At 43.8% G+C, this 23,422-nt stretch overlaps 1 protein-coding gene across 1 annotated transcript in view; it reads right to left on the bottom strand.

Annotated features, from left to right (window-relative positions):
* LOC146817397 (dynein axonemal heavy chain 5-like) overlaps positions 1–23,422 on the bottom strand; it is a 1,608,734-nt gene that overhangs the window by 1,012,739 nt on the left and 572,573 nt on the right. Inside the window, exons 31-32 of the mRNA XM_085609634.1 lie at positions 12,677–12,776; positions 8,966–9,079 (exon numbers count right to left, since the gene is read on the bottom strand). Of these exons, the coding sequence (XP_085465760.1) occupies positions 8,966–9,079; positions 12,677–12,776 (214 nt within the window). The remainder of the gene's footprint in view (positions 1–8,965; positions 9,080–12,676; positions 12,777–23,422) is intronic.

Here is a 23,422-nt window from a genome sequence, read left to right as displayed (position 1 = left end):
ACGCAAGTGTTTGAAAATTGTCTAGAGTGTATGCCAAGGTAATGGTTAGCTTTATAAACATACTATTTTTAATTTTTTCTTTTTTTCAATTTTTTTCTTTTCCTTCTAATTTTTAACGTACTATTTTTGGGATTGTTTTCCTTAGGGAACATTTTTTATTGTTGTACTGACCACTGATTTTTAAGGCAGTGCTTTTGCCATTAGTTTTCACTGGTGCTAATCTTTACTATTTTCTAGGTGAGTATCTCGTGATTTTTAGGCTAATGTGGTTAGTATAATGTTTTGGGGTGAAATTACTGGTTGGTTCTCTTTGATTATTGATGTCACATTTTTACCACTTACTTTGGTGAAATATGTTAATTTGTTTTAGATTTCTCTCAATTGTTGTTTATATTTTTTTCATGTGATGTTTTCCATTAATTTGGGCTTTCCGTTAATTTTTAATGCAATGTGTTTTTACCAGTTAATGTCTATTCGTACTGTGTTTTCTTTACCTATACCTTTGGAACCTATTATACATTTTTCTTGAATATGTCTAATTTTGCAAACTAAATTATGATCTTTTCACATAAATTAGCTGTGAACATTTATAATTATACGTTTTTATTGCACTGTTGGTTTGGTAACCACATTGCGTCTATATATTTTTGTCAGATTTGGCTTGCTTCCAAATGAGAGCAAATGTTACCCTCACTGCAACTTGTTTACCATTATGGACTAGATGTAGGACCCATTACTCAATAGGCCACTTTCACACAGCTGGAGAAGAGAGGCCTTACACCATTTAGGAATCAATGCAACTTTTACAAGCCCAATCTTAGGCAACGTATGCACTGATGCATTAGCAATTCTCCACAGTTCAGCCCAGGATACCACATCCACCACAAAAGGGAAAGCCTTTGAGCCCGTCTCTACCCAGAAGAGCACAACATAGCTGCTTTCTGTCTACCACTGATGAACCAGGTAGAAATTACCAGGTTGGTGGAAAGAGGGCCAACTGCCCCTTCTTCCTAACTGTCCAGATGTAGAAGGATAGCTTATAGCTTTCTGTAATCCCTTTGAGCAATTTTTGTCCACTCAGGGTCTGATTCACAAAGGTAAACTTACACTTTGATGTAAGTTTACTATTTGTTTGGTATTCACAAACTATAAGCTTGATTTTACTAATAGTAATTGTATTACTTTGCAGACTTTGCAATCATGGTGGAGACTCCGCACATAAAAAGATATGTGTGACCTATTTTTTTATGTACAGAATTCTCACTCCAACTGTTGAGTCTCTGCAGTACTAAACTATTAGTAAAATTAAACTTGCAATTTTTAAAGCAAAAAACAGTACTTTTACACAAAAGTGTAGGTTTGCCTTCTTGAATCAGGCCCTCAATATTCATCTCCCAGCAGATTGAGGATGTAGAATTTGTTTGGTACTGCTGGATTGCTTATATAATGTGCAGGAGTTATCCAACTTCACTTATTCTTCATCTCAACTGTTCCTAATATCTTTTGCCTTGATTAGCTGATGGTGTTGTCTATATTTGGCAGAAAATAAGAGGAGAAGTGATTCTACTGTAGATACTTTATACTGCTTGGTTATTCAAGGCTGTGGAAAGCTCTTCTGCTGTGTCTTTCAGCATGTTCATACCAATTTATTCAGTAAAATATTGCCAGTTTTTCTTGCAATGCATTTTGGAGTCACCAAAATGTGACTTTTTGAGAAAATGGCACAGCACTGAATTGTGTATAATACTGAGCTTTGACTACTTAAGACGTTTTTTAAGACATTTTACTGAGACTAGGGAGTGAGGTCCCATTTGACTGTTGTACCCCAATCCTCATGGTTTAGTGGGGAGATGTGGCAAAGGTTTGGGTAGCTCTAATGTGCTACCGTGCTACATGGTGCTCTTCTCATACTGAAAGATGAAGTGGTCTGCTGGTGCCAACCCAAGCTTAGCTGCTGCTTCAAGAGAAAATGTAAAATCAGAAAGGTAACATGTAACTCTGGAGTCAGCAAATGGAGGTTGGGGCTTTGACATTTAAAACAAAGCTTAATTTTGAAACAGTTCAATACTTGAGTTTGAGACTACTGGTACGAGTCTTAGTGGTTGTTTTCAGAGCAAAGTGAACTACAACAAAAAACATTTGAATATCACAATCTCCAGGGCGGGAAATGGGAGAAGTCTACAACATGTACTCTATGTCTTACCATTCTTTTTATTTGTAAATATTTTTGTAGTTTTAGGGGATAAAAAAAGAAAAGGGGGAGGTGAAAGGGTGGGGTACTGGTCAATCACAGTGAGGAAAATAATTGTGGTACATGAGTACATTCAAGAGTGAAACTGAATATAATCAGCCGGTTACAGATCTACATTCTTTTGTAGATTCAGAGATATTAATTGAGGTAAACACCGGGAGGGGGTGGGGGATGAAGAATGGGGAGGGGAAGTGAGGGACATAAGAGTGCCCCAGAGAAAGTGACAGAAGAAAGAAAGAGGGGAAGAGATGTCTAGGGTAAAGAACTGGCAGTGATGTGATTTGTCGTGTCCAGCGATATGATCCACGCTGAGACCGGTAAGTAATTCTGATATTCTTTATTGCTTAGTTCCTTGTGCCCACATGCACGTTCATTCCCTCTGCTCTCGTCCAGTCAAGTGCCCGCCCCACTCCCTGACCGGAAGTGGTGTCGGTCTCTGTCCCCTCCCCTGAGTCCAAGTGCAGGGTCCTAGTGCCCCTGACCCTAGGTCACTACATCTCCCCCTTTGTCACGAAAGAATGTGAAGACAGAGAGAGATAGTTCTTTATGTATTGCGTCGAAACGATAGGGGAAAAAGAGAAAGATAAATAGAGGGAGAGAGAGAGAGAGAGAGAGAGAGAGAGAGAGAGAGATATGGAGAATGGAAATGATGGAGAGACGTGTGGTCATCCCCATCTCTACATTTCTTCAATCAGTCTTTTTGTCTTTTTGCTCACTTTATTTGGACAAGTATCTTCCTCTTCTTTTTGTGATTCCTCTTCTTGTCCTTCACTCTTGTCCGTCCATCTGCCTTCCTTGTCTGTTGCTCTGTTTCTCTCCTGTGGTCCTGTGACCTCAGCCACAGCGTCCTCTCCATTTTCATTGATGGTCTTCACTCCTTTGAAGTGAGAGCTGTTTCTTGTTATTCGGTAGGGGCCTGCCTCCGCCGTGATCATTGGCCCCTTGACCTCCGTTACTATTAGCTGGTCCTTCGAGGATGGACTGTCAGACTTTATCCGTTGCCGCTGGTGCACTAACACTTGGTCTCCCTGCCTGAGGTGCACAGTGGTGGCGTGTAGCCTGGCATCCGCGTACGTCTTCATTTTCTCTTTTGCCTCCTGGTCCCTGACAGCAATGCTGCTGAGTTCTGACAGCCTCTTTGCTTCTAATTGTGGTAGCCGTGTTCTGCTGGCCCTTCCTAGCACTAACTCAGCTGGACACCTCCCTGTGGAGCTGTGGGGGGTGTTTCTGTATTCTCGCAGCACTTGACAGAGCGCCTGTCCTATGGAAATCTGTGCCACCTTTGCTCTTTGAACAGCTTTCTTTATGTTACCCATGAACCTCTCTATCAGCGCTGGGATGCCTTCGGGTGAGCACGCGCTTTATAAATGTTTCATTCATTCATTTATTCATTCATTCATTCATTCACTTGTGGCCAAAGAGGCGTTATCTCCCTGTGGTGAACGCCTAAGTAGTTCATGAATTTTTTTAACTCCTCCCCTGTGAATGGAGGACCGTTTTCTGTCTTTATTGTCTCTGGTGATCCCCAGGCTGCAAATATGTCATCTAGTACCAGTAGTGTAGCGGTTGCTGATGTCAAGGAGATGTGGCGTACTATGGGAAACCTCGAGTATTCGGCAATGATCACGTGCAAGTAGTTGCCCGTGTCTAGTGGCCCATAGAAGTCTGCCGCCAACGTTGTCCATACTGCCTTTGGAAGTTCAGACATTTGTAGTGGTTCCAGCTTCGCCGGTTGGCCTGTTGTTTGGCAGATGTGACAGCTCATGATGGTGTCTTCCACCATTTTGTCTAGGCCAGGGAACCATATCTTCTCCCGTAGCATCTTCTTTGTCGCTACTATGCCTCTGTGTGCTTCATGTGCCAAATTGACAGCCCATCCTTGTTCCTCGCATTAGTATGCCATTTTCAGTCTCTGATAGCTCGTCGTGTATCTTTTTGAATGCTATCCTTTCCTCCTTGTTGACTCCGTCCCCCAGTGCGCAGTTGTTGTTGATGTGTCTCCATCTTTGCTGTCTTGTTGTTGCTTTCACTTCTAGCATTGTGTTGTCCTTTTCTGTCTCCTCTTCTTTTTCAGCCGCTGTTATCGTTGCTGGCATGTTCTGTTTTAGCACGAAGTTGAGATATTCTTCTGCCATTGAGGTCTTCTCTGATGCCTGTGGTAAGGGGTGTAGTCAGCCGGGTCGTGCTCTTTGCCTGGATTGTGTACTATCTTGAAACCGTAGTCCATCAGTCTTATTCCCTAGTGCTCAATGCGAGGCGGCATCTTTGCATTTGGATTGCCATATATTGTCACCAGGGCCTGATGGTCAGTGACGATGGTGAATGGTTGTCCGTAGATGAACATGTGATAGTGCTTGCACGCCCAGACCACTGCTAAGCTCTCCTTTTCAGGTTGGGAGTATGCTCTTTCAACATCAGACAGACTTTTACTTGCGTATGCAACTATTTTTCTTGGCGAGTCTCTCCCTGCCAGATGTTGTGCTAATATTGCCCCCAGTCCTACCGGGCTGGCATCTACAGTCAGTTCGGTACATAGTAGCGGATCAAAGTAGGCGAGGTGGTCTACAGCCATCACGACCTGTCTGATGGCTTCAAACTCCCAGCCACACTCTTGTGACCAGACAAACTTCTGGCCCTGCTTTGTTAGGTCCTGCAGAAGTGTACTCACCGTGGCAAAGTCTTTTATGTAGCGGGCACAGTAACTTGCAAGACCAAGAAACGACCTCACTTCTGCAACATCTATTGGAGGATTTGCCTTTTTCAATGTTTCTACCTTGCTGGGGTCTGGTCTCATTCCTTTCTTAGAGAAGATATGCCCAAAGAACACCCGTTCACTTCTTCCCAGCTTGCATTTGTCAGCGTTTAACGTTAGTCCTGCTTGTTCCAGCTGGAGGCATACTTCACGTAGTGCCTGGTCATGTGCTTCATCAGACCGACCAAACACCAGGATGTCGTCGCTGTAGTTTAGACTGTTCTTTACCGGCCTGATCACCTGCCTTATTGTTTCATGAAATATCTCCGCAGCTGATGAGATGCCGAAACTCAGTCGCTTGTAGCGGAACAGGCCCATGTGCATGGAGAACGTGATGATGTATCTCGATTGCTCGTCGAGCTCCAGTTGATGGTTCCCCTTTGCACAGGTCCAGCTTCGAGAATGGGCATGCTCCAGTGAGACAGCTTATCATGTCATTTAAGTGGGGTCCAGGGTGTCGTTCTCTTTCAATGGCGGTGTTTGGTATCCTCATGTCCACACAGATGCGGATCTTTGAGGTGTTCTTTTTTGGCACCGTCACTATGGGAGACACCCAGGGAGTCGGCCCCTCTGCAGGCTCAATTATGTCTTGTGCCAACAGGCTCTGTATTTCCTCTTCAACCGGAGGTTGTAGGTGTATAGGCACTTGTCGGTGACACTGCGCCACAGGTTTGACTGCCTCGTTGATGTGCAATGTTATTTGCTTACCTCTTAGTCTCCCTAGGCCTCGTAGTATGGCCAGGTGTTCTTGTAGAATGTTCCATTTCTCTGACATGTGGTATGTCATGGCCAGGAGGCCCATTACCTGCGCTGTGACATTGCTTAGTAGGCATGGTGCTGGGATGTCTCCCCGTAGCACATGTATCTCTTCTCTGTATGTCGGTCCTTGCACATTAGTGTTTCTGTGAACTTCCCCAAGTTCGCCACCGGTTTCTTTTGAGCCCCAGGTGAACACATCGACAGTTGATGGTGATAGTGGCGGTCTTATCTTCATCTTCTCGTATTCCGATGTGCACATGATGTTGCCCCACTATCTAGCACGAAGCGTGTGCTGTAGCATCCCCAATCTCTACGGTTGCCGTTTTCTTTATTTTTTACTTCTCCACAGCGTTGATGTGCTCTGGCCTTCATTCGTCTTTGGGTGCTTCTGCCATCACATACAGCCGTTCTGCCTTTTCCAACGCGACTGTACCTCCTGATTCACCTGATGAGCTGCGATTTGCCGTCTCTATGTGCCTGGCATGCCTGCTTGCTGCTGCTCGCGATCTTGCCATTCTTCCTCGCTCATTTCTAAACTGTCTACTCATGTAGGCACTAGCAAAGTGATTGTCTCTGTTGCACTTTCTGCATTTCTGGCCCATTGCCGGGCATGCACCGACATGTGGGAAGTCAAGGCCGCATTGGTAGCACGTTCTTTCATGTCTTTTCGTTGGCGGTGGCGGTGCGCTGTCGTGTTTCTTGCTGCTTCCCATTACACGATTCACTTGTTCTGCCCTTCTATCCTTGCCCTGCTCCATTTCTTTGGCGTGTGTCATTGCTCTTGCTTCTGCTCGGGCCATTGTCAGTATTTTCTCCAGCGTCATTGGTTCCTTTAAAATACGTGCACGGAACTCCACAGACTGGCAGCCTTCGATGATGCGTGGTCGTATCGCTTGTTCGTTGTCGAACTTGTCAAACTCGCAACTAGCTTGCGCAGTCTTGTCGCAAAGTCATCTAGGGACTCCTAGGCTCTTTCACACGCAGTGTTGAATGTGTATCTCTCGAAGTCGATGTGTCTTTTTAGGTCAAACTTTTCAGTGAGACACTGGATCAGTCTTTTGTACGTCGCTGTTTTGTCGCTGGGGAATGTTGTGAGCAGGTCTTCTACTTCATCTCCTGCGAGGTTCAAGAAGAGGTCAACGTGTTTGGCCTTTGTGACCTCGGTGGCGCGCATGTATTGCTCGACTTGCTGAATCCAGCGTTCCCACCTGATGCCTGTCTGGGGTTCCGATATGCTGAATGGTAGTGGTCTGCAAAATATTGCCTGGCCGCTGGGTTTGTTGCATTCATTTGCCATTGTTCTCTCTTTCCTTTGTCTTCCTTTTGTAGCGCTGCGTATCTTTCCTTTATTCATGCTGTAATTTCCTTTTGTTCCTTTACTTTCACCTTTTCTTCTTGCTTTTTGTTGATGCCTGTCTTCAAAATGGCCGCCTGGCCCTCTCTAGCCTCTCATTCGCTGTTCAGCTTGACTCGAAGATGGCCGCCGGTGTTTCTATGGGCAAGATTTGCTAGTTATTGCATTGCCTGACTTCAAAATGGCTGCCGGGCCTTCCTCAGCTCTTCATTGGCTGTCCCGCCTGACTTCAAAATGGCCGCTGAGTTCTCGCGAGATTTTGAGTTGAATCTCAACACGGGAAGGTCAGGCTTTCATTTAGTCGGCGGGCGGCTTTTCCACGATCGGGGGCTTATTTCGCACTTCCCTCACCTCACTCTCCTTGGTGCGGCCGGGGTGGGCTCCTGATGTCGCCGTGGATGCCATGCACACGGACCAGGGTGGGCTCCTGGCTCCGTTTCTTTTGCGATCGGGGTGGGCTCCCGATTTCGCGTCTTCTCCTCTTTGGGGTCCGACAGACCAGGGTAGGCTCCTGGGTTTCGTCTTTTCCTCTGCTCCCGACGTCGTCTCGTCGGTCGGCGGACCAGGGTGGGCTCCTGTTTCCGCGTTGACGTGGTGGCGAGATGACTTCTTGTGGTGGCTCTGGATCCCACCTGCTCGTCGCCAGTTGTCGTGTCCAGCTAAATGACCCACGCTGAGACCGATAAGTAATTCTGATATTCTTTATTGCTTAGCTCCTTGTGCCCACATGCACGTCCATTCCCTCTGCCCTCGTCCAGTAAAGTGCCCATCCCACTCCCTGACCGGAAGTGGTGTCCGGTCTCTGTCCTCTCCCCTGAGTCTGAGTGCAGGGTCCTAGTGCCCCTGACCCTAGGTCACTACATGATTGTAGACATTTTTTTGCGAAATGCCTAAAAACGAGAGGAGGGTTGGGTCAGCGCCAATCTTGAGGGTGTGGGACTGTTGTGGTCTCAGGTATTTTTAACGTAGAATTTTCAAATGGGTATTCCCAAAAATGCATTAGTTTGGACTAGTGATCTTCGACAGGCCTACGACAACACACTACTGCAAATACCACTAGGGACCACATTACAGAAACCTCGCGATGGTGAAAAAAAACTGAGCACACAGAGCTGCCCTTTTTTTTGCTTTTGGAGCTATATTGAATGGAATTATAAAATGTTGTTGCATTCCACATTACAGAAGGCATTTGTACCAGAAGGAGCCATTACTTAACATATACAACATATGTTTTCCTTACACATTATGTGCATATATCACGAAGCCTTTAACAAAGAATCCATAGTACTGAAGAACACTTTAAAAAATGAGCAAACGGAGTTGTACTGTTTTTGCTAGTCGTGTAACACAAAATGGAATTAAATAACTTTGCAACCCAGCACAGCTCTATAAGTCACATTTGAACCTACATTCACAAAAAATACCGTGAAATTAGTTTGTGCTATGTTGCCCATGCACAGATACGGTTAGCTCCATCTCCTATTACAGAAGCCCCAAAAAACGATGCATATGGATTTGCACTATACTTTTGTGCACCGGCGCAGAGTTTCTCCAATACAGCTGCCACACCTGCGGCTGATTTACGACTTAGAATATTAACTTCAGGTGAATGGTTGAGCATAAACAATGGAATATGTGTCTGGAGGAAGACAGCCTGCTCTGACATCAATACCACTTCTAAATAATCCTTCCCCTTTATAGGCATTTCCGTCCTTTGATGCACAAACCCATCTCTCTTATTAAATATTTACAGTACAATGGTTTTCATTGATCTTAGATATATTTTTCCAGTAATGCATCAACCCAATTTATCTGGCTGAATATGGAAATACAGGTCAATTATCCGTACCTCTTTATTGCTTTCTGCCAGGTCTACCTCTGCCCACAATGTGTTTCGAAATCGCTGATCAAATTCAATAAACTTCTGGAAGAGGACGTAGAGGGTGCCCAGCAAATGCAAATCCTGCTCATATTAGAAAGGTATAAGAAAGGCATTGTTAATGAAATACGCATTGCGTGAATCTGTATTAAAGTTTATGTGTACCGAACCACAGAAATTACAAATGTAGGCACCGCTGTTTGTGAGGTGAAAATCAAAGTGCAACATGTTGAAATGCCTGACACAACATACAGGAGGGGTCTGAGGATACAATTGTTCGTGTAATTGTGAGACCCGAATTCCCAACTGAGTGGAAGAAGATCCAAGAGTGATCACAAATTGTAACTGACTTTTAAATTAGGTATCACTGAATCTAAAGGGACCATCACCTCGATAGCATCAAAATGAATTATTTTCTAAATGTACATATCAAACGTTCAAATTTTGTGTGACTTAAACACTATGAGGACACAGAACAACCATTACTGTCCTGAATGTACCACTATTAGTTAGGAACCAGAGCCCGTGACGAAGAAATCGGTACAAAGGGTCCAGATATTGCTGGGGCACTCAGAGGTGCATGTCCATTACTATGCAAGGGACTTTTCTGTCACAACATAGATCATTTTAACGTTGAATATAATTAGGCTCCAATCTAATCACATATGTATGATAATAAAACGCTTCCACATATGCCACACTGCACTACTCCAATCAAGCTCTCTCACAATGGCACAACTTATGGCGGCTAATGCATTTTGGAGCATATGTATAAGCCCCTATTGCCACAGGAACGTCACTTTTAAAGACGTTCCTGTGGCGATACGGGCTTCCCCTTATTTACAAGGCGTCCGTTCCTGCACGTAAACAATCGTTTTAATAAAGGAAGATTTACAACTTATATGTGTGCTGCAAAAAGCAGCACATATAGAAGTTACAAATTGCCATTTAAGATTATTTATGTGAGGGAAGGGACGCCTTCCTGCACATAAACCATCAGTCCCCCCCAATGCAGACACCCTTGCACTATGGTGCAAGGGTGTCTGCGTTGGCGCTAAACAGCTGAAATAAGCCCAGTGCAGGAGGAAATGCAGGGCTGCACCGTATTGTAAATATGGAGCAGCCCTGTGTTTCACAAGTGGCAGAGCACAGCGATAAGCCAAGAAGGCTAACACCGCACTTTGTCACTTCTTTGTAAATATGTCCCTTCATCTCCTCGGCAGGTGCATGATGCACTATATGAATCCAATTTCATCATTTTACATATAGACTTTAAAAACATATTTATACTGCAATTATGGTTGCGAGTTGAAAGCAGAAAACCACTGAATTTTGCAAGGTATTATTAGGACTGAGCCCATAAATAACAAAACAGACATGCAAACCATAACACAGACCAAATAAAATGCTGATGACATCACCCTTGATGTGACTTATGCAATTACAAGTGTTGTAAATCATCTTAAACATGAGGGTACATATCAGATTACCCTTTATACTAAGGAATACATGACTATGAATGCAAGGCTTAGCCTGAAGCGAGGCCCTGCAAACAATCTATGGAGTGTGGCCAATCCTCTAGTTGTGTTCAGCAGAGGTTGACACCAGGGCCTGACCTAAGGCTCAACTTACTAGAGTTGGCCAACTCCCCTCTGTGCGTGGCTGCAGGACATGGCCTAAGAACAAACAATCCCAACTGTGCATGGCCAAAGGCAGTGGGGACTGGCCATAGGGCCTAGCTTGTGTCTAGGTGCTGTGCACAACTGGCAGGACGCGGCCGATTGCCCAATCTGTCTACAACCAAGTACAGTGTCCAACCCCTACTGGAGGCCAACTCTCTTTTGCGGTCATAGGCCAAGAGCAGATAAATTCTTTTTTTTTTTTTATTCAAGATTTTATTATTGTGTGCTGGATTTGTGAATCCTGCAATGAAAGTAGGGCTGCAGCAAATCAATTTTTTCAGCATTTATTTTAGTTCCAGCTGAGGTCACTCCATGTAGGCCCCCATGTAGGCCTGGAGGTCAGGTATAGGCTCAACCTGCCCATTGCTAAAAAGCAAAAAAAAGTGCAATACTACTCAGAGCAGGGTGTGGGTAATGGTGGCCGCAATGGAAATAATTCTGTGACAGCAGGCCACTCAGAGCATGGCGAATTCACAAATCCACAGCCAGATTTCATCCAAGGGATGATGGAAGAAAAAAGTCCCTCATCCAGTAGTGTGCCTTTGTTTTTTTATTGTACTGGATTCACAAACCACAACAGCTATAACTAGCAAACCAAATAGAATGATTATGACCTCACAGTGTTGGGCAAATAAATAGCAACACCTAAAAGTGAAATGTTATTAAACAGAAACTCATAATGAAACCAAATAATGATACTACACTAATAGCCATCTCTTTCAAAGTGGTAAGGGTAATGTGATATGTAATCTCATCTGTAAATTGATTGACAACATTTGTAATTGAATGTGATTCATTAATGGTGAGGTTATATGCATTGCATTTGGTCAGTTAGTTATGGTTTCTGACTGTTATGAGAATTATGGATTGTGGTTCTAACTAAAAACCATTGTGTATTTAAATAGTTGTTGGTTTTGATCTGTTATAACAAATGCGTATCAAAGAAATACTTTAACCTTTGTTGTTTTACAGTACTCATATGCCACATGCAACAGTTCCATGCACCCAACCTACCGGCTGTGGACAATGCCTGCTGCACACGGCCAGCCCTGCTGTGCAAGTCTTTGAGCCATAGTATGGCCACCGGGCCTAAGACCAGACACTGCTTTTGTAAGGGTCAGCAGGCCCTGTCTTGGGTCCTGTAGACCCTCTCAAACTCATGTATCCTTGAAGGGCATTCCACTGGGATCAGGCCCTGGACCCACAAACCCCACAGGATGTCTGACAAGTTCCCAAGACCCCTGTGTTATAGGTTTGTGGAGCAATGACTTAGGTTCATGGACCTTGGGGGAGCAAACCCAGTCCCTGGGCCCAGGATCCCACTGCCACATTTTGTGTAGATCCGTCCAGGGAAAAGTTTAAAAAGGGTGCAAAAAAGCTACATTTCGCATTTTAGCTCCTACTGGAAATTCTGCTTTTTGCTACATATAAATGAATTTACAGCAAACTTTGAAGTACTTCACTTCGAAACCATTACTGTTGTGGCTTGTTGTAACACCTTCAATATACTTTGAGATATTGGTATTTGAAAAAGGTGTCAGGTGGGTTTCAAAAGGCTAAAATTTAAGGTGAGCAATACCACTGGAAATGCACTCAACACTTGGCTTACGTGTTTGAGATGCGATGTGTGTGTTTTTAAAGGGATTATGTTCCAGCCCTTCTCTTTGAGCCCATTTGTGTTGACTGGTTAAACAGACTCACTTTACAGGTTAAATGAAATCAGAATATCAATGAGTGCAGGGTAAGAACATCAAGAAGGTCACCGCAACGGAAGACTGTCTCTTGAATGAAGCAACCACGGCTCAGGGAAGCAAACACATTTGTCTTCTTTGTTCAGCATCAAACAAGGCAAATAAAGATACACATACATTATTAGCTAAACATCCTCTCTGAAGATGACCAACTATAAGTCTCCATGATATGCATCTGTGTCTACATTCGACTTGTCATCGCCACACTACTCACTGTATGAAATAGAAAGTGTTTTGTAATACAGTACCTTTCCAGTCCTGTCCAACTCTGGGAAATTTTTGGGGATGATATTGAAAAGCCTCTGAACTGAGTTTAATGTTTTTCGCTTTGCATCATACAACTGGAACCTGTAAAAAAAAAAAGAAAAAGGAAAAAAGCTATATCTGCCACTGATATTTCAATTCTCACAAAATGACATATTTTGTGTTAGTGTTGCCACTAGGCTGCATCCTAAATTGATGATTTTGGTACAGGGGGAGGTTGACTGAATCTGTCACTACCCTGTGCCCTGTTAATCGGACATTTCGATTCTTCTCAAACCCTTTGGTGTCACCGCCAGTAACCACTGAGATGCGTGTCATGCACATGAATAGGAGAACAGAGTTAGTAAGGATAGCTGAACCATGCTGGATTTAGAGTACATAAAACGAGGTTCTACTCCATCATGATACTCTTCTACCAAACCCTGGTCAATTTTTTTCTAGACCTTTTGATCTCACCCCCCTCTTGTATGGTGCTATTAGTAGAGTCAATGGTTTTTTAATTTGCTTGATGCTCGTGTTTAGAAAGAGCTGATGAAATAAAAACTGGCTTTCCTTGTGCTTGCAGTTTGGATTGCAACTTTGGCTAAGACTTTCCAAAAATGAATTTTGATATGGGGCACTCCAGGTCATCTTCTGTGTACTGCCACTGGTCCATTATATTGACATTTGATCTTGAATTACTTGAAGTTTGTTTTGACATACCATTTTGAATAAAATAATCAATGACAGTTAATTACAAGGAAAATTATCCTCGGCAGGAGGGTGAGTGAGGTTTGAGAAGGAGAGCACAGCTCCAGTAGTAGAAGCCCAGGCAGAACTATAGAAAGAAGGAGAGATTGATGATGATGAGGAGGAGGAGGGAATTCTGTTCCAGTTAACGTTCTGCAGCTGAATGATGTCCCCACTCTATCAAGAAGATCATCACCACAGTATTTAAGAAGTTGAGGTGAGTCCACGTCTTGGGACAGCATTCTTTGACCTCCTTCACAGACCCTTTCTAGCATATGTCGCGAGTACTGACAGGCGACTGCCACATCTGACCTTACCTATCAGTGGGTACTGCCTGTTTTGTTTGTCTAGCCTGAGACCAACTGAGGTGGCTAAGGTGCATATGTTACATTTTGCTGGGTACAGTAATGACCTTCTCGTCCTATGTGGCACCATCTCTATACATCTTTAAAGGGATCATATATCATGCCCTAGGAGAGCACAGAGGAGGACCAATGGTTTCAAATCTGACATTTGGAAACATGAATGCCTCTATTATAATGTGGGCCTTTTCCAGTGGTTGGTCTGCCCCAGACTCCAATCTGAGGAGCCACAAGTGGGATCTGAATGCCTTTAAAATGGAATGGGCAGAACTGAAAGCCAATTGATGTGGCTGGAAGAGATGTTTCTGGGTGGTTTAAAATCATCAATGTTGAATTAGGGTAATGCATGGAAATCTGTGAAAGGTAGTACCTACTAGTACAATCCCGAAGGCAAGATTTGCATTACAATGAAGGGGAAATGGGACAAGAGACGGTGGGTATTCTGGAAGGATTGTGCTAGGATTACTTTCCAATAGCATTCTGTTATGTCTTTTAAAACCTTGTATTGGAGGACCTACCATATTTCTGAACAACCACCACCAACATAAAAGAGAAAGTAACCTTTGAGGACCCCATACCTTCTATGGAAAAAGTGGTTGCCAAAACAGAGGGATTGGTACAGGAGAACATAATGAGACATGAGGTTTCAGTGCTTGAAGAAGGTAGCGCAGAAAGACAGTATAATTTTAAGGAATGTGTGTTGCAAGTTTTCTTGTGTGTGAAAAATCAGATTAAATATCCGGAGTACAATCGATGTGCTGACAACATATTCTTTTGCTAATGTTGTATCCCTTTCGCTATGAGACACTTGGCACTGTGATAGGGAGGTTTTTAGAAACAGAGATCTTCCCTGCTGACGCCTCACTTAAAATTAAAGTACAGAAGACATATAGACTCCCTACAAAGGATTTGAATTACACCAAAGAGCCAGGGAGTACGTCATCACAGAACTGACAATGCCCAGGAGAATGAATCCTGAAGAAAGCAGGTAATCGCCATACTGCAACCATTGATGGCAAGAACATTCTAATGTTCACTAATTAGAGTTTCTCTACCAGACCAGGCACAAGAAACTACACACTTACAAACAAGATTAGATAAAACTAACTAACTGGAACAAGACGCATCCTTTTGGCAACACAAGTTTTAAAGTGACTGTTGATGGATGACATCATGTTTTAAACTAGGTAAAAGAGGTTGATTCCTTTTTGGAAGAAAGTTATAAAGAGCACGAGTAGCCAGTGCCGTGTTTTAGTGCAGACAGCTTGTTAGGCTATTGCAGGGGCTGATCACTCGACTATGCAAAAAGAAGTGACTCTTACTTTTTTGCCCTAATGTGGTTTCTGAAGGGTTTTGATTACTGTGTCGTTTTTATTGGGATTGAAGGTTGTGATTATATTGCTCTTGTTCCCACTTTAATCACCCACCCCCCCCAACTGTTCCATCCCTTATGGGTATATAGGGTGGTTAAGAGTGATACATAATACAAACATGGTGCATATACTTATAGTTGGGGGTGTTTATTTTTTGGTGTTTGCTGCTGGTAATTTTGCTGAATACACTGTTTGAACTCAGTAAAACTTACTGAAACCTAAAACCTCTTCTTGAAACTCATTTGTCCTTCAGAACCAGCTTGGAACAAATGAGGAAAACAAAGGTAGGCTCGATTGATTCTGGCAGGAACTCTGGCATCTACTCTAAGAAGAGATGTTACTACTTATAACTTGTATCTCCGCTTCACAGAGGTTAATCCATTACTGAGAAAGCAAGTTCCAAACCTCCGGGAACAGTGGGCTTTCACGTCCGTGAGAACTTTATCTCCTGGAGGATGTCTGTTCAGAGAATGCTACTGCTTCTGGGGAAATGGAAATACTGGGACCTATATAAATTGTTGACTTATATCATCCCACAGCTGACCACGCATGCTGTGGCTAGCTGTAGACTGCTGCAACTTAATCTGGAACTTTCTTTTAAAATGTCCAGATGTGAAAAAGGTCCTGCCATGGTGAAAGCTTAGTCCTTATTTGAAGGAATTCCAGTTAACACTTGTAGGAAGGTAGGATCTTTATGCGTGGTTACCCCCACTTTTTGCCTGGTGCTAAGCTCTATTTTGACTGGGATCCTGCTAATCAGGACCACAGTCTATCTGCTTTCTCCCTAAATTGTTGTGTTGAGTACTTAGGTACACTCCAGATTGGATACTGGGGTACCCTTATCATTCCCTTGTATATGGTACTAAGGTACCCAGAGCATAGGTACCCCAGAGGTCCCCCATGGGCTGAAGCATGCATTATGGGAGACCATGCACAAAGGAACTACAGGCCTGACATTGCAGCCTGCACATTTTACTAAAGATATAGGTTTACTATATCTAAGGGTCACTGCACTTTAAACCTATAAGTCACCCATATAGCAGGCCTTTACAATTCTGAGGCAGGGTGCTTGGTTCTAAGTGAGAGAGTGCCCCTGCATGAGCAGGACACCCCTGCAGCCTACGGGGTCCATTCTCCCAGGTTGTCACTGAAGCAGCAATATACTAAATAGAGGGGCGCTGCATAATTACGCGATGACCATCTCGAAAATGGCTGCAACGAATCCGATCATGTTTGGTATCAAACATGTTGGAATCATACCCCCACACAGTAAAAAAGAAAAGTACATTTTAATGGCACTATATAAAAGCCATCACAGTGTTAAGAACGTCATGTACTGTTTTGTTATATATTACATTATAATAAGAAGTACTTTCCTTAGGATCTGTGACACAACATCTTGCACCACATTTTCAAAGACTTAAGTAGAATAGTAAATTATCCAGCCGCACCAGTGTACTAAAATATTTAGCATGCTGTTTTATTATATGCTATGGTATAGTGAAGGGTATTAGGCATATGATCCATGACAGGCACCTTGCTTTACGTATTCGAGAAACCGTGTTAGGATAGTGATTTATACATTCCAGTTATTTTGCAGAGTATATACATTTAGAACTAGATATTGCATTAACACACAGTCCAAGTTACTAAAGGTGAGCAAAGACTATCCATATTAAAACTTTAGCTCTGTGCATTGGACTGCAGTAAATGTGACTTCTTTAAGTTGATCAAGATCCCAAACCTGATCAAAATCCTTCATTCCGTGCCATTATTCAGGGAAACATTTGCATGAGTTGCATGTACAGAAATCATGTTACTAGAGAGATTCTTGTCATCAGTGTCGTAACACAGGAACCTGCAGCCCCACGGTGCAGGGAGGCCCCCAAGCTCCAGGGGGCCCCCTCAGCACAATAATCTAGCTGCAGAGGTTCTGATCGAGTTCGGAGGGGGGCCCTTCACGTACTTTGCAGGGGGGCCCCTTGAAATTTCGTTACGCCAGTGCCTGTCATTGCTGACAGCCAGAAGGACATCGTAAGCCCAGCATATAGAGAACTCCTGGTCACATTCAGAGACCTGAACCCAACACTTCTGTCATTTTGGAAGTTTAACAATATAGGGTGTTTTTTGATGTAGAGGACACTTATCCTACCCTAAGTTGTGTCAAGACTTTTTAGTAAGATAATGTTTAAAGTAACAGAAAATCAAGGACACGGAGAAGTAACCTTAATATTTGGGATGTGATTGCAAAGCGTAAGATAAAGAGTAAAATTGGGATTGCTGGTAAGACCGGGAGAGGTTTCCTCCAGATGCTCAGCTGTAGGACTGCAAAGTCACCTTAAAGCTATTGAAAGTGCAATCTCGTTTTGTTAAATAATTTGCTTCTTGCTTACTCTTAAATTGATCTTCAAAGGAAGTCATTGAAAGCGATCCCTGAGAATGTAAGTATTTTTAAAGCAATTAGTTTCATATCATACTAATCAATAAACTAAGCCCTTATGAACTGTCAGTGAAGCGAAATAAAAAACACTGTGTATGTGGACAGATATTAAGAGTGGCCTGATTTACAATTACATTTTGTTCATGGTACACTAAAAGTGATAACTTTCATTTAACAAAACCACGCCAGTGAACTGATTCAGGGCTAAAAGTAACCTTTGATATTGATATTATGTGAAGAAAGGATCAGAAACTGGTGCTTAAGTGGCAATGATTTATCTGCCAGTAGGTTTTAAACTCTAAAAATGGATGACATAACACTATCAAGCTAAAGTACTGCTAACTGCCAATTTTCAGCAGAGTTTGAGATGAATCCCCAATGTACTGATAATTTAAAGAGGCCATTAACAAACAAGCATTTACAATGCAATGGTCTCGGCATTGTTAAAGTTAGAGCTATTGGCATTGCTCATGACATTATTTTTGTTTATGTTTTTGTTTTTAAAACATTTAAAGAAACTGCATTGTTATTTACAATGTCAATAGCTTAATCACTCTCAAATGCGAGACCTATTGCATTTGCACCCACACACAGAGCCACACACACAAAGCCACCCACACACAGCCACTCACATAGAGCAACCCACACACAAATAGAGCCACCCACAGAGCCACCTACACACACACACAGAGTTACCCAAACACACAGAGTTACCCACACACACAGAGCCACTCACACAGAGCCACACACACACACAGCCACACACACAGACCTAAAAAGGAGGGGTGACTTCAAGGGCCAAGACAGATGTGAGGAGCGGAGCAAACAGGGGCGTAACAAACACCCCCGCAGCCCCCGCAGTGCGGGGGGCCCCCAGTCTTCAGTAGATGAAGGGGGCCCCCTCAGCTCTTCGGTAGAGAGCTGTGTGTCTCCTCTCTAAAGCAGCTGCAGCAATCTACAGCCTGCCCTGAGCTCCTCGCACTGCTGACCCAGGACTGAAGAGAAACAAAGTATCTATTTACATTGTTTCTCTTCAGTCAGAGCCACGAGCCAGGCCCGGAAAAAGGATGGGGGTGGGGACCCTGGTGCTAATGTGCAGCCCAAGTTTTGTCCATTTAAGAGGAAATATGTGCAAGACGGGTCTTTCTAACTACATCACATGAGGACTTCACTGCAGAAAGCATGTCTAATTTTAGGCACTTGCTTCCCACAATCCGTGGTAGACCCTTTGCAAAAGTTGATTGATTACCTTTCAGTTTTTTTGTTGCTAGAATTGAATATTAAACTGGTACTAATGAGATTAAACATTTTCCTGGATAGTGTTAAAGTGTTAAATAATTAATACAATCATCAAAGATGCTGCATTACGCCGCATAATTAGTTTTCCTTGCCGCATACTTTGGTGAACCCTGCCACACAATTTGGTCTTCCTCTGCCATATAATTCCAGTGGACCTGCATATAATGACTCCAATTTGTTTAATTTTTAAAGCTCAATGATTGCCTGAAGGTGTCCTGAGCTGGACTTTTAATCGCAGTTTGCTAATGAAGGGAGGACTGCAGGCCAGAAAAACTGAGTTTTTGGTGAAATCAAAGATGATTACTAGTACACCTGCCTTATGCGATACCTTAAAGTTGGAAGATAAAAGGCTGAGTCAACCCTGCCATGATCTGTATTGCTGACTCACCTGCGCTACGTGACGATCATGCCTTCACGTTGGTAGAAAAAAGGCCGAGTCAGCACTGCCATACTTTGCGTCTGTATTGTCCACTCAGCTGCCTTATTTGATGCCTTACAGTTTGTAGATGAACGGCCGAGTCAGCCCTGACATAATTTGAATCTGTATTGTCCACTCACCTGCCTTACGTGAAGCCTTAAAGTTGGTAGATGAAAGGCTGAGTCAGCCCTGCCATGATCTGTATTACCTTCTCACCTGCATTACGTGATGCCTCAAAGTTGGTAGATGAAAGTTCGAGTCAGCCCTGTTATACTTTGGATGTGCTTTGCCCACTCACTTGTCATACGCGATACATTAAAGTTGGAAGATAAAAGGCTGAGTCAACCCTGCCATTATCTGTAATGCCTTCTCACCTTTGCTACTTGATGCCTTCACGTTAGTAGATGAAATGCTAAGTCAGTCCTACCATACTTTGCATCTGTATTGTCCACTTAGCTGCCTTACACAATACCTTGAAGTTGGGAGATGAAATGACGAGTCAGCCCTGGCATACCTTAGATCTGTATTTCCCACTCACCTGCCTTACATGATGCCTTAAAGTTGGTAGATGAAATGCTGAGTCGGCCCTGCCATGATCTGATCGCCGATTCACCTGGCTTCAAGTTGGTAGATGAAAGGCCAAGTCAGCCCTGCCATGATGTGTATTGCCCATTCACCTGCCTTCAAATTGGTAGATGAAATGCCAATTCAGCCCTGCCATGATCTGTATTGCCCATTCACCTGCCTTCAAGTTCAAGTTAGTAGATGAAAGTCCTAGTCAGCCCTGCATTACTTTGTATCTGTATTGCCCACTCACCTGCCTTACACTACCTTAAAGTTGGTAGATGAAAGGCCGAGTCTGCCCTGCCATAATATGGATCTTTATTACCCACTCATCTGCCTTACGTCATACCTTAATATTGGTAGATGAAAGGCCGAATCAGCCCTGCCATAATTTGGATCTGCATTGCCCACTCACCTGCCTTATGCGATACCATAAAGTTGGAAGATAAAAGGCTGAGTCAACCCTGCCATGATCTGTATTGCCTTTGCACCTGCTCTACATGATGCCTTCACGTTAGTAGATGAACTGCCAAGTCAGCCCTACCATACTTTGCATCTGTATTGTCCACTCAGTTGCCTTACACAATACCTTGAAGTTGGTTGATGAAAGGCCGAGTCAGCCCTGCCATACTTTAAATCTGTGTTGCCCACTCACCTGCCTTACGTGATGCCTTAAAGTTGGTAGATAAAAGGCCGTGTCAGCCCTGCCATACTTTGAATCTGTGTTGCCCACTCACCTGCCTTACATGATGCCTTAAAGTTGGTAAACATCATGATGTCACCTCCAGGAAGACTGGAAAATTTCGCCCTGCACTGGTTGATAAATCACCTGCAGTAACTGTGCAGTTACTGAGGAGCCATCATTTGGGGTATAATGTGCCAATAACAAGAGCCCCCCTCCTCCTTTGCAGGAAAGAGGGCCCAGCTGAAGTGATGTCTCATATATTCCGGCGGCCTCACCTTTCAACATCGCCCCCGGTAGAGCATTGCGTACACCCCTAGGGCTGCGTTCAGTTTTAGCAGCATCGATCCGGAGTACCGTGTCTAGACTAGGGACACTGGAATTATGCGGCAGGGGAGGACGAAACTATGCGGCAAGTCCAAGGTCAGGATGGGACTGAAAACACGCTGGGGCACCGGATGTATGACGTTAGAATGCATACTTTTACAACGCATGCACTTACAACGCAATTTTTACATCTCAACATCCACTACAACGCATTCCTTTACATCGCATGACACTACAACGCATTTTAAAAACTACCTTTACAACGCATTCCATTACAGCGCATACTACCTTTACAACGCATACCATTACAACGCATACTGTTACATTGCATTTAAGGTAAGTATTGGATAGTATAGGGGTAAAAATTACTATTCTAACTCCAGGGGGTGCAACAGTAGGGTAAGTGTTGGATAGTGTAGGGGTTAAAAATTACTATTCTAACTCCAATGGTATGCATTGTAATGGTATGCGTTGTAATGCCTGCGTTGTAGTGACATGCGATGTAGTGTCATGCGTTGTAATGGTATGCGTTGTAATGGTATGCGTTGTAGTGTCATGCGTTGTAAAGGATGTTCCGTTGTAATGCCTGCGTTATAAGTGTAGTGCGATGTAATAGTTGCGTTGTAAAGGTTGTTTCCCTGGGGCACCACAACCGAAAAGCCCCCATTTAAAACTAAAACAGTGGCCCCCGTTCTGCACCTCGGGCAGTTTAAAATTGTAAGTACACATGGTACAGCTGTTTTGCATGGTTTAGGAGAACGAATGCAGGTGTGCCTGCTGCATGCGGTGTTTGTGGTAATATCAGGGAAATCAGCAGTAAAAGTTGTTCCACCAGATTATCAAAGAGGTCCAGAAACTGCCCAAAACACACACATGCACTGACCTGTGGCCAGATTGCCTAATATGCCAGTCCGACCCTGGTAAGCATTGACTTAACTATGCAGCAAGAAAAGGTCAATTGTGGGGTGTAATGCACCACATTTTGTGAGCGTAATACTTTGTTATTTTGTGGTTTTTACCCGTGTTAATACTGTTATAGCAAATGTTTCGCCTTATTAGTACAACCTTAACCTTTAAATACAGCAATAAGCTTCTGAAAAGTGACTGTTAACCTCCCTGATGGGCCTTCCACTGCACAGCAGCACACATTGCTTTGTTTATGGTAACTTTCCATCTGGTTGAGCTAGATACATAACATTGCTTTCTAAAAATCTGCATATTATGCAGCAGATCAAGGATGATGTGGCAAATATGGCAAATTCATAATTACGTGAAAAACAGCAGGGAGGCACAATCGTACAAGACCAGTAGCCTGGCCTAGTCATAGAGGCCTTGTCTGAAGTATTGTACCCAGCACTGTGCACCGCATCCAGAGTACTGTGTCCAATTCTGGCAATTTCATTCTTGAGTATTGTGTCTAGTCCCACAGGCTTTGTCTGAAGTATTGTGCTCTGGCTGGCTGCATCAATCTGGAGTATTTGGCATTGTAAATGACAATGCCTTTTATTTATGTTTTAAAAACGTAAACAAAAGACAAAAGGGATTGTTATTTGCAATGTCAATAGCTGAAACTCGCTTAAATGCGAGACCTATTGCATTGCAAATGCTTGTTTATGGCTGGGGTGAGCCCATGCAGTATGGCGGGTCGCTGGCCTGAGAGCTCTTGACTGGCATGGAGAATGGGGGGCCCCCTCCATGTACTTTGCAGGGGGGCCCCCTCAAGTTTCGTTACGCCACTGGGAGCAAAGTCTGGCTGGAGCGGGGCATTTGGGCCAAAGAATAGGGAAGGGCTGGAAGCCAAGGCGAGAACTTAGGACAAGAGGCGTGAACTTGGGACAAGAGACGAAAGTAGGGGGGCGAAGGACAGAAAGGCAGGGAGATCTTAGGGGAAAGGGAGAAGAGTGGAACTCAGCCTATGATTGGCGCATGGCCCAAAGGCAGCAGTCCAGGGCTCAAAGAGAGGAAAGCGTGCGGCTGTAATACGAAGAGAAGAGGCGCAGGCGAAAAAGGGGAGAGGGCAGCATTGCGTTAATGTTTACCGTGGCATTTTAACAACCCCCCACTACAATGGCTACAACCCCATCGCAAAAAAAAGTATGTTTTGGCAATTGTGAATGGTTGCTGGAATGATTGCTCTCCCTGTTTGGTAAACGCAATTCACTGTGTTTTGTGTACCTAAGAAGCACATGAAACAGGGGCTCCTGAACCAGCAGAAACCGCCGCCTATGGACGGAAGGCTACACGTGCCTGAGGTCAGAACGATGTTTGTTTTCAGTAAGTCGGGGCTTCTTAAGTGACAACAACATTGGCCCGTCTGGGTTTCAAACCGAAAATTCGTTCTTTCTTTGTTTTCTTTTCCATGCTTCCATCCGGAGGCTCGTTGACTGTTTCCACGGTAACAGCATGCATATGTCTACGATATTCCCCGCCGACAACGTCGCGCAGATATGACAGCACGTGTTTACCCTAATAACCATGCCGGACACCGAGACGGAAAGCGTAAAGACCGAGTCCCAGCTGGGGGACGATCCAGGGC

The sequence above is a fragment of the Triturus cristatus genome, chromosome 6 (genome assembly GCF_964204655.1).
Source record: "Triturus cristatus chromosome 6, aTriCri1.1, whole genome shotgun sequence".
NCBI lineage: Eukaryota > Metazoa > Chordata > Amphibia > Caudata > Salamandridae > Triturus > Triturus cristatus.
The sequence above is the reverse complement of the archived record's forward strand: the minus strand, read 5'-3'. Positions and strand labels throughout refer to the sequence as shown.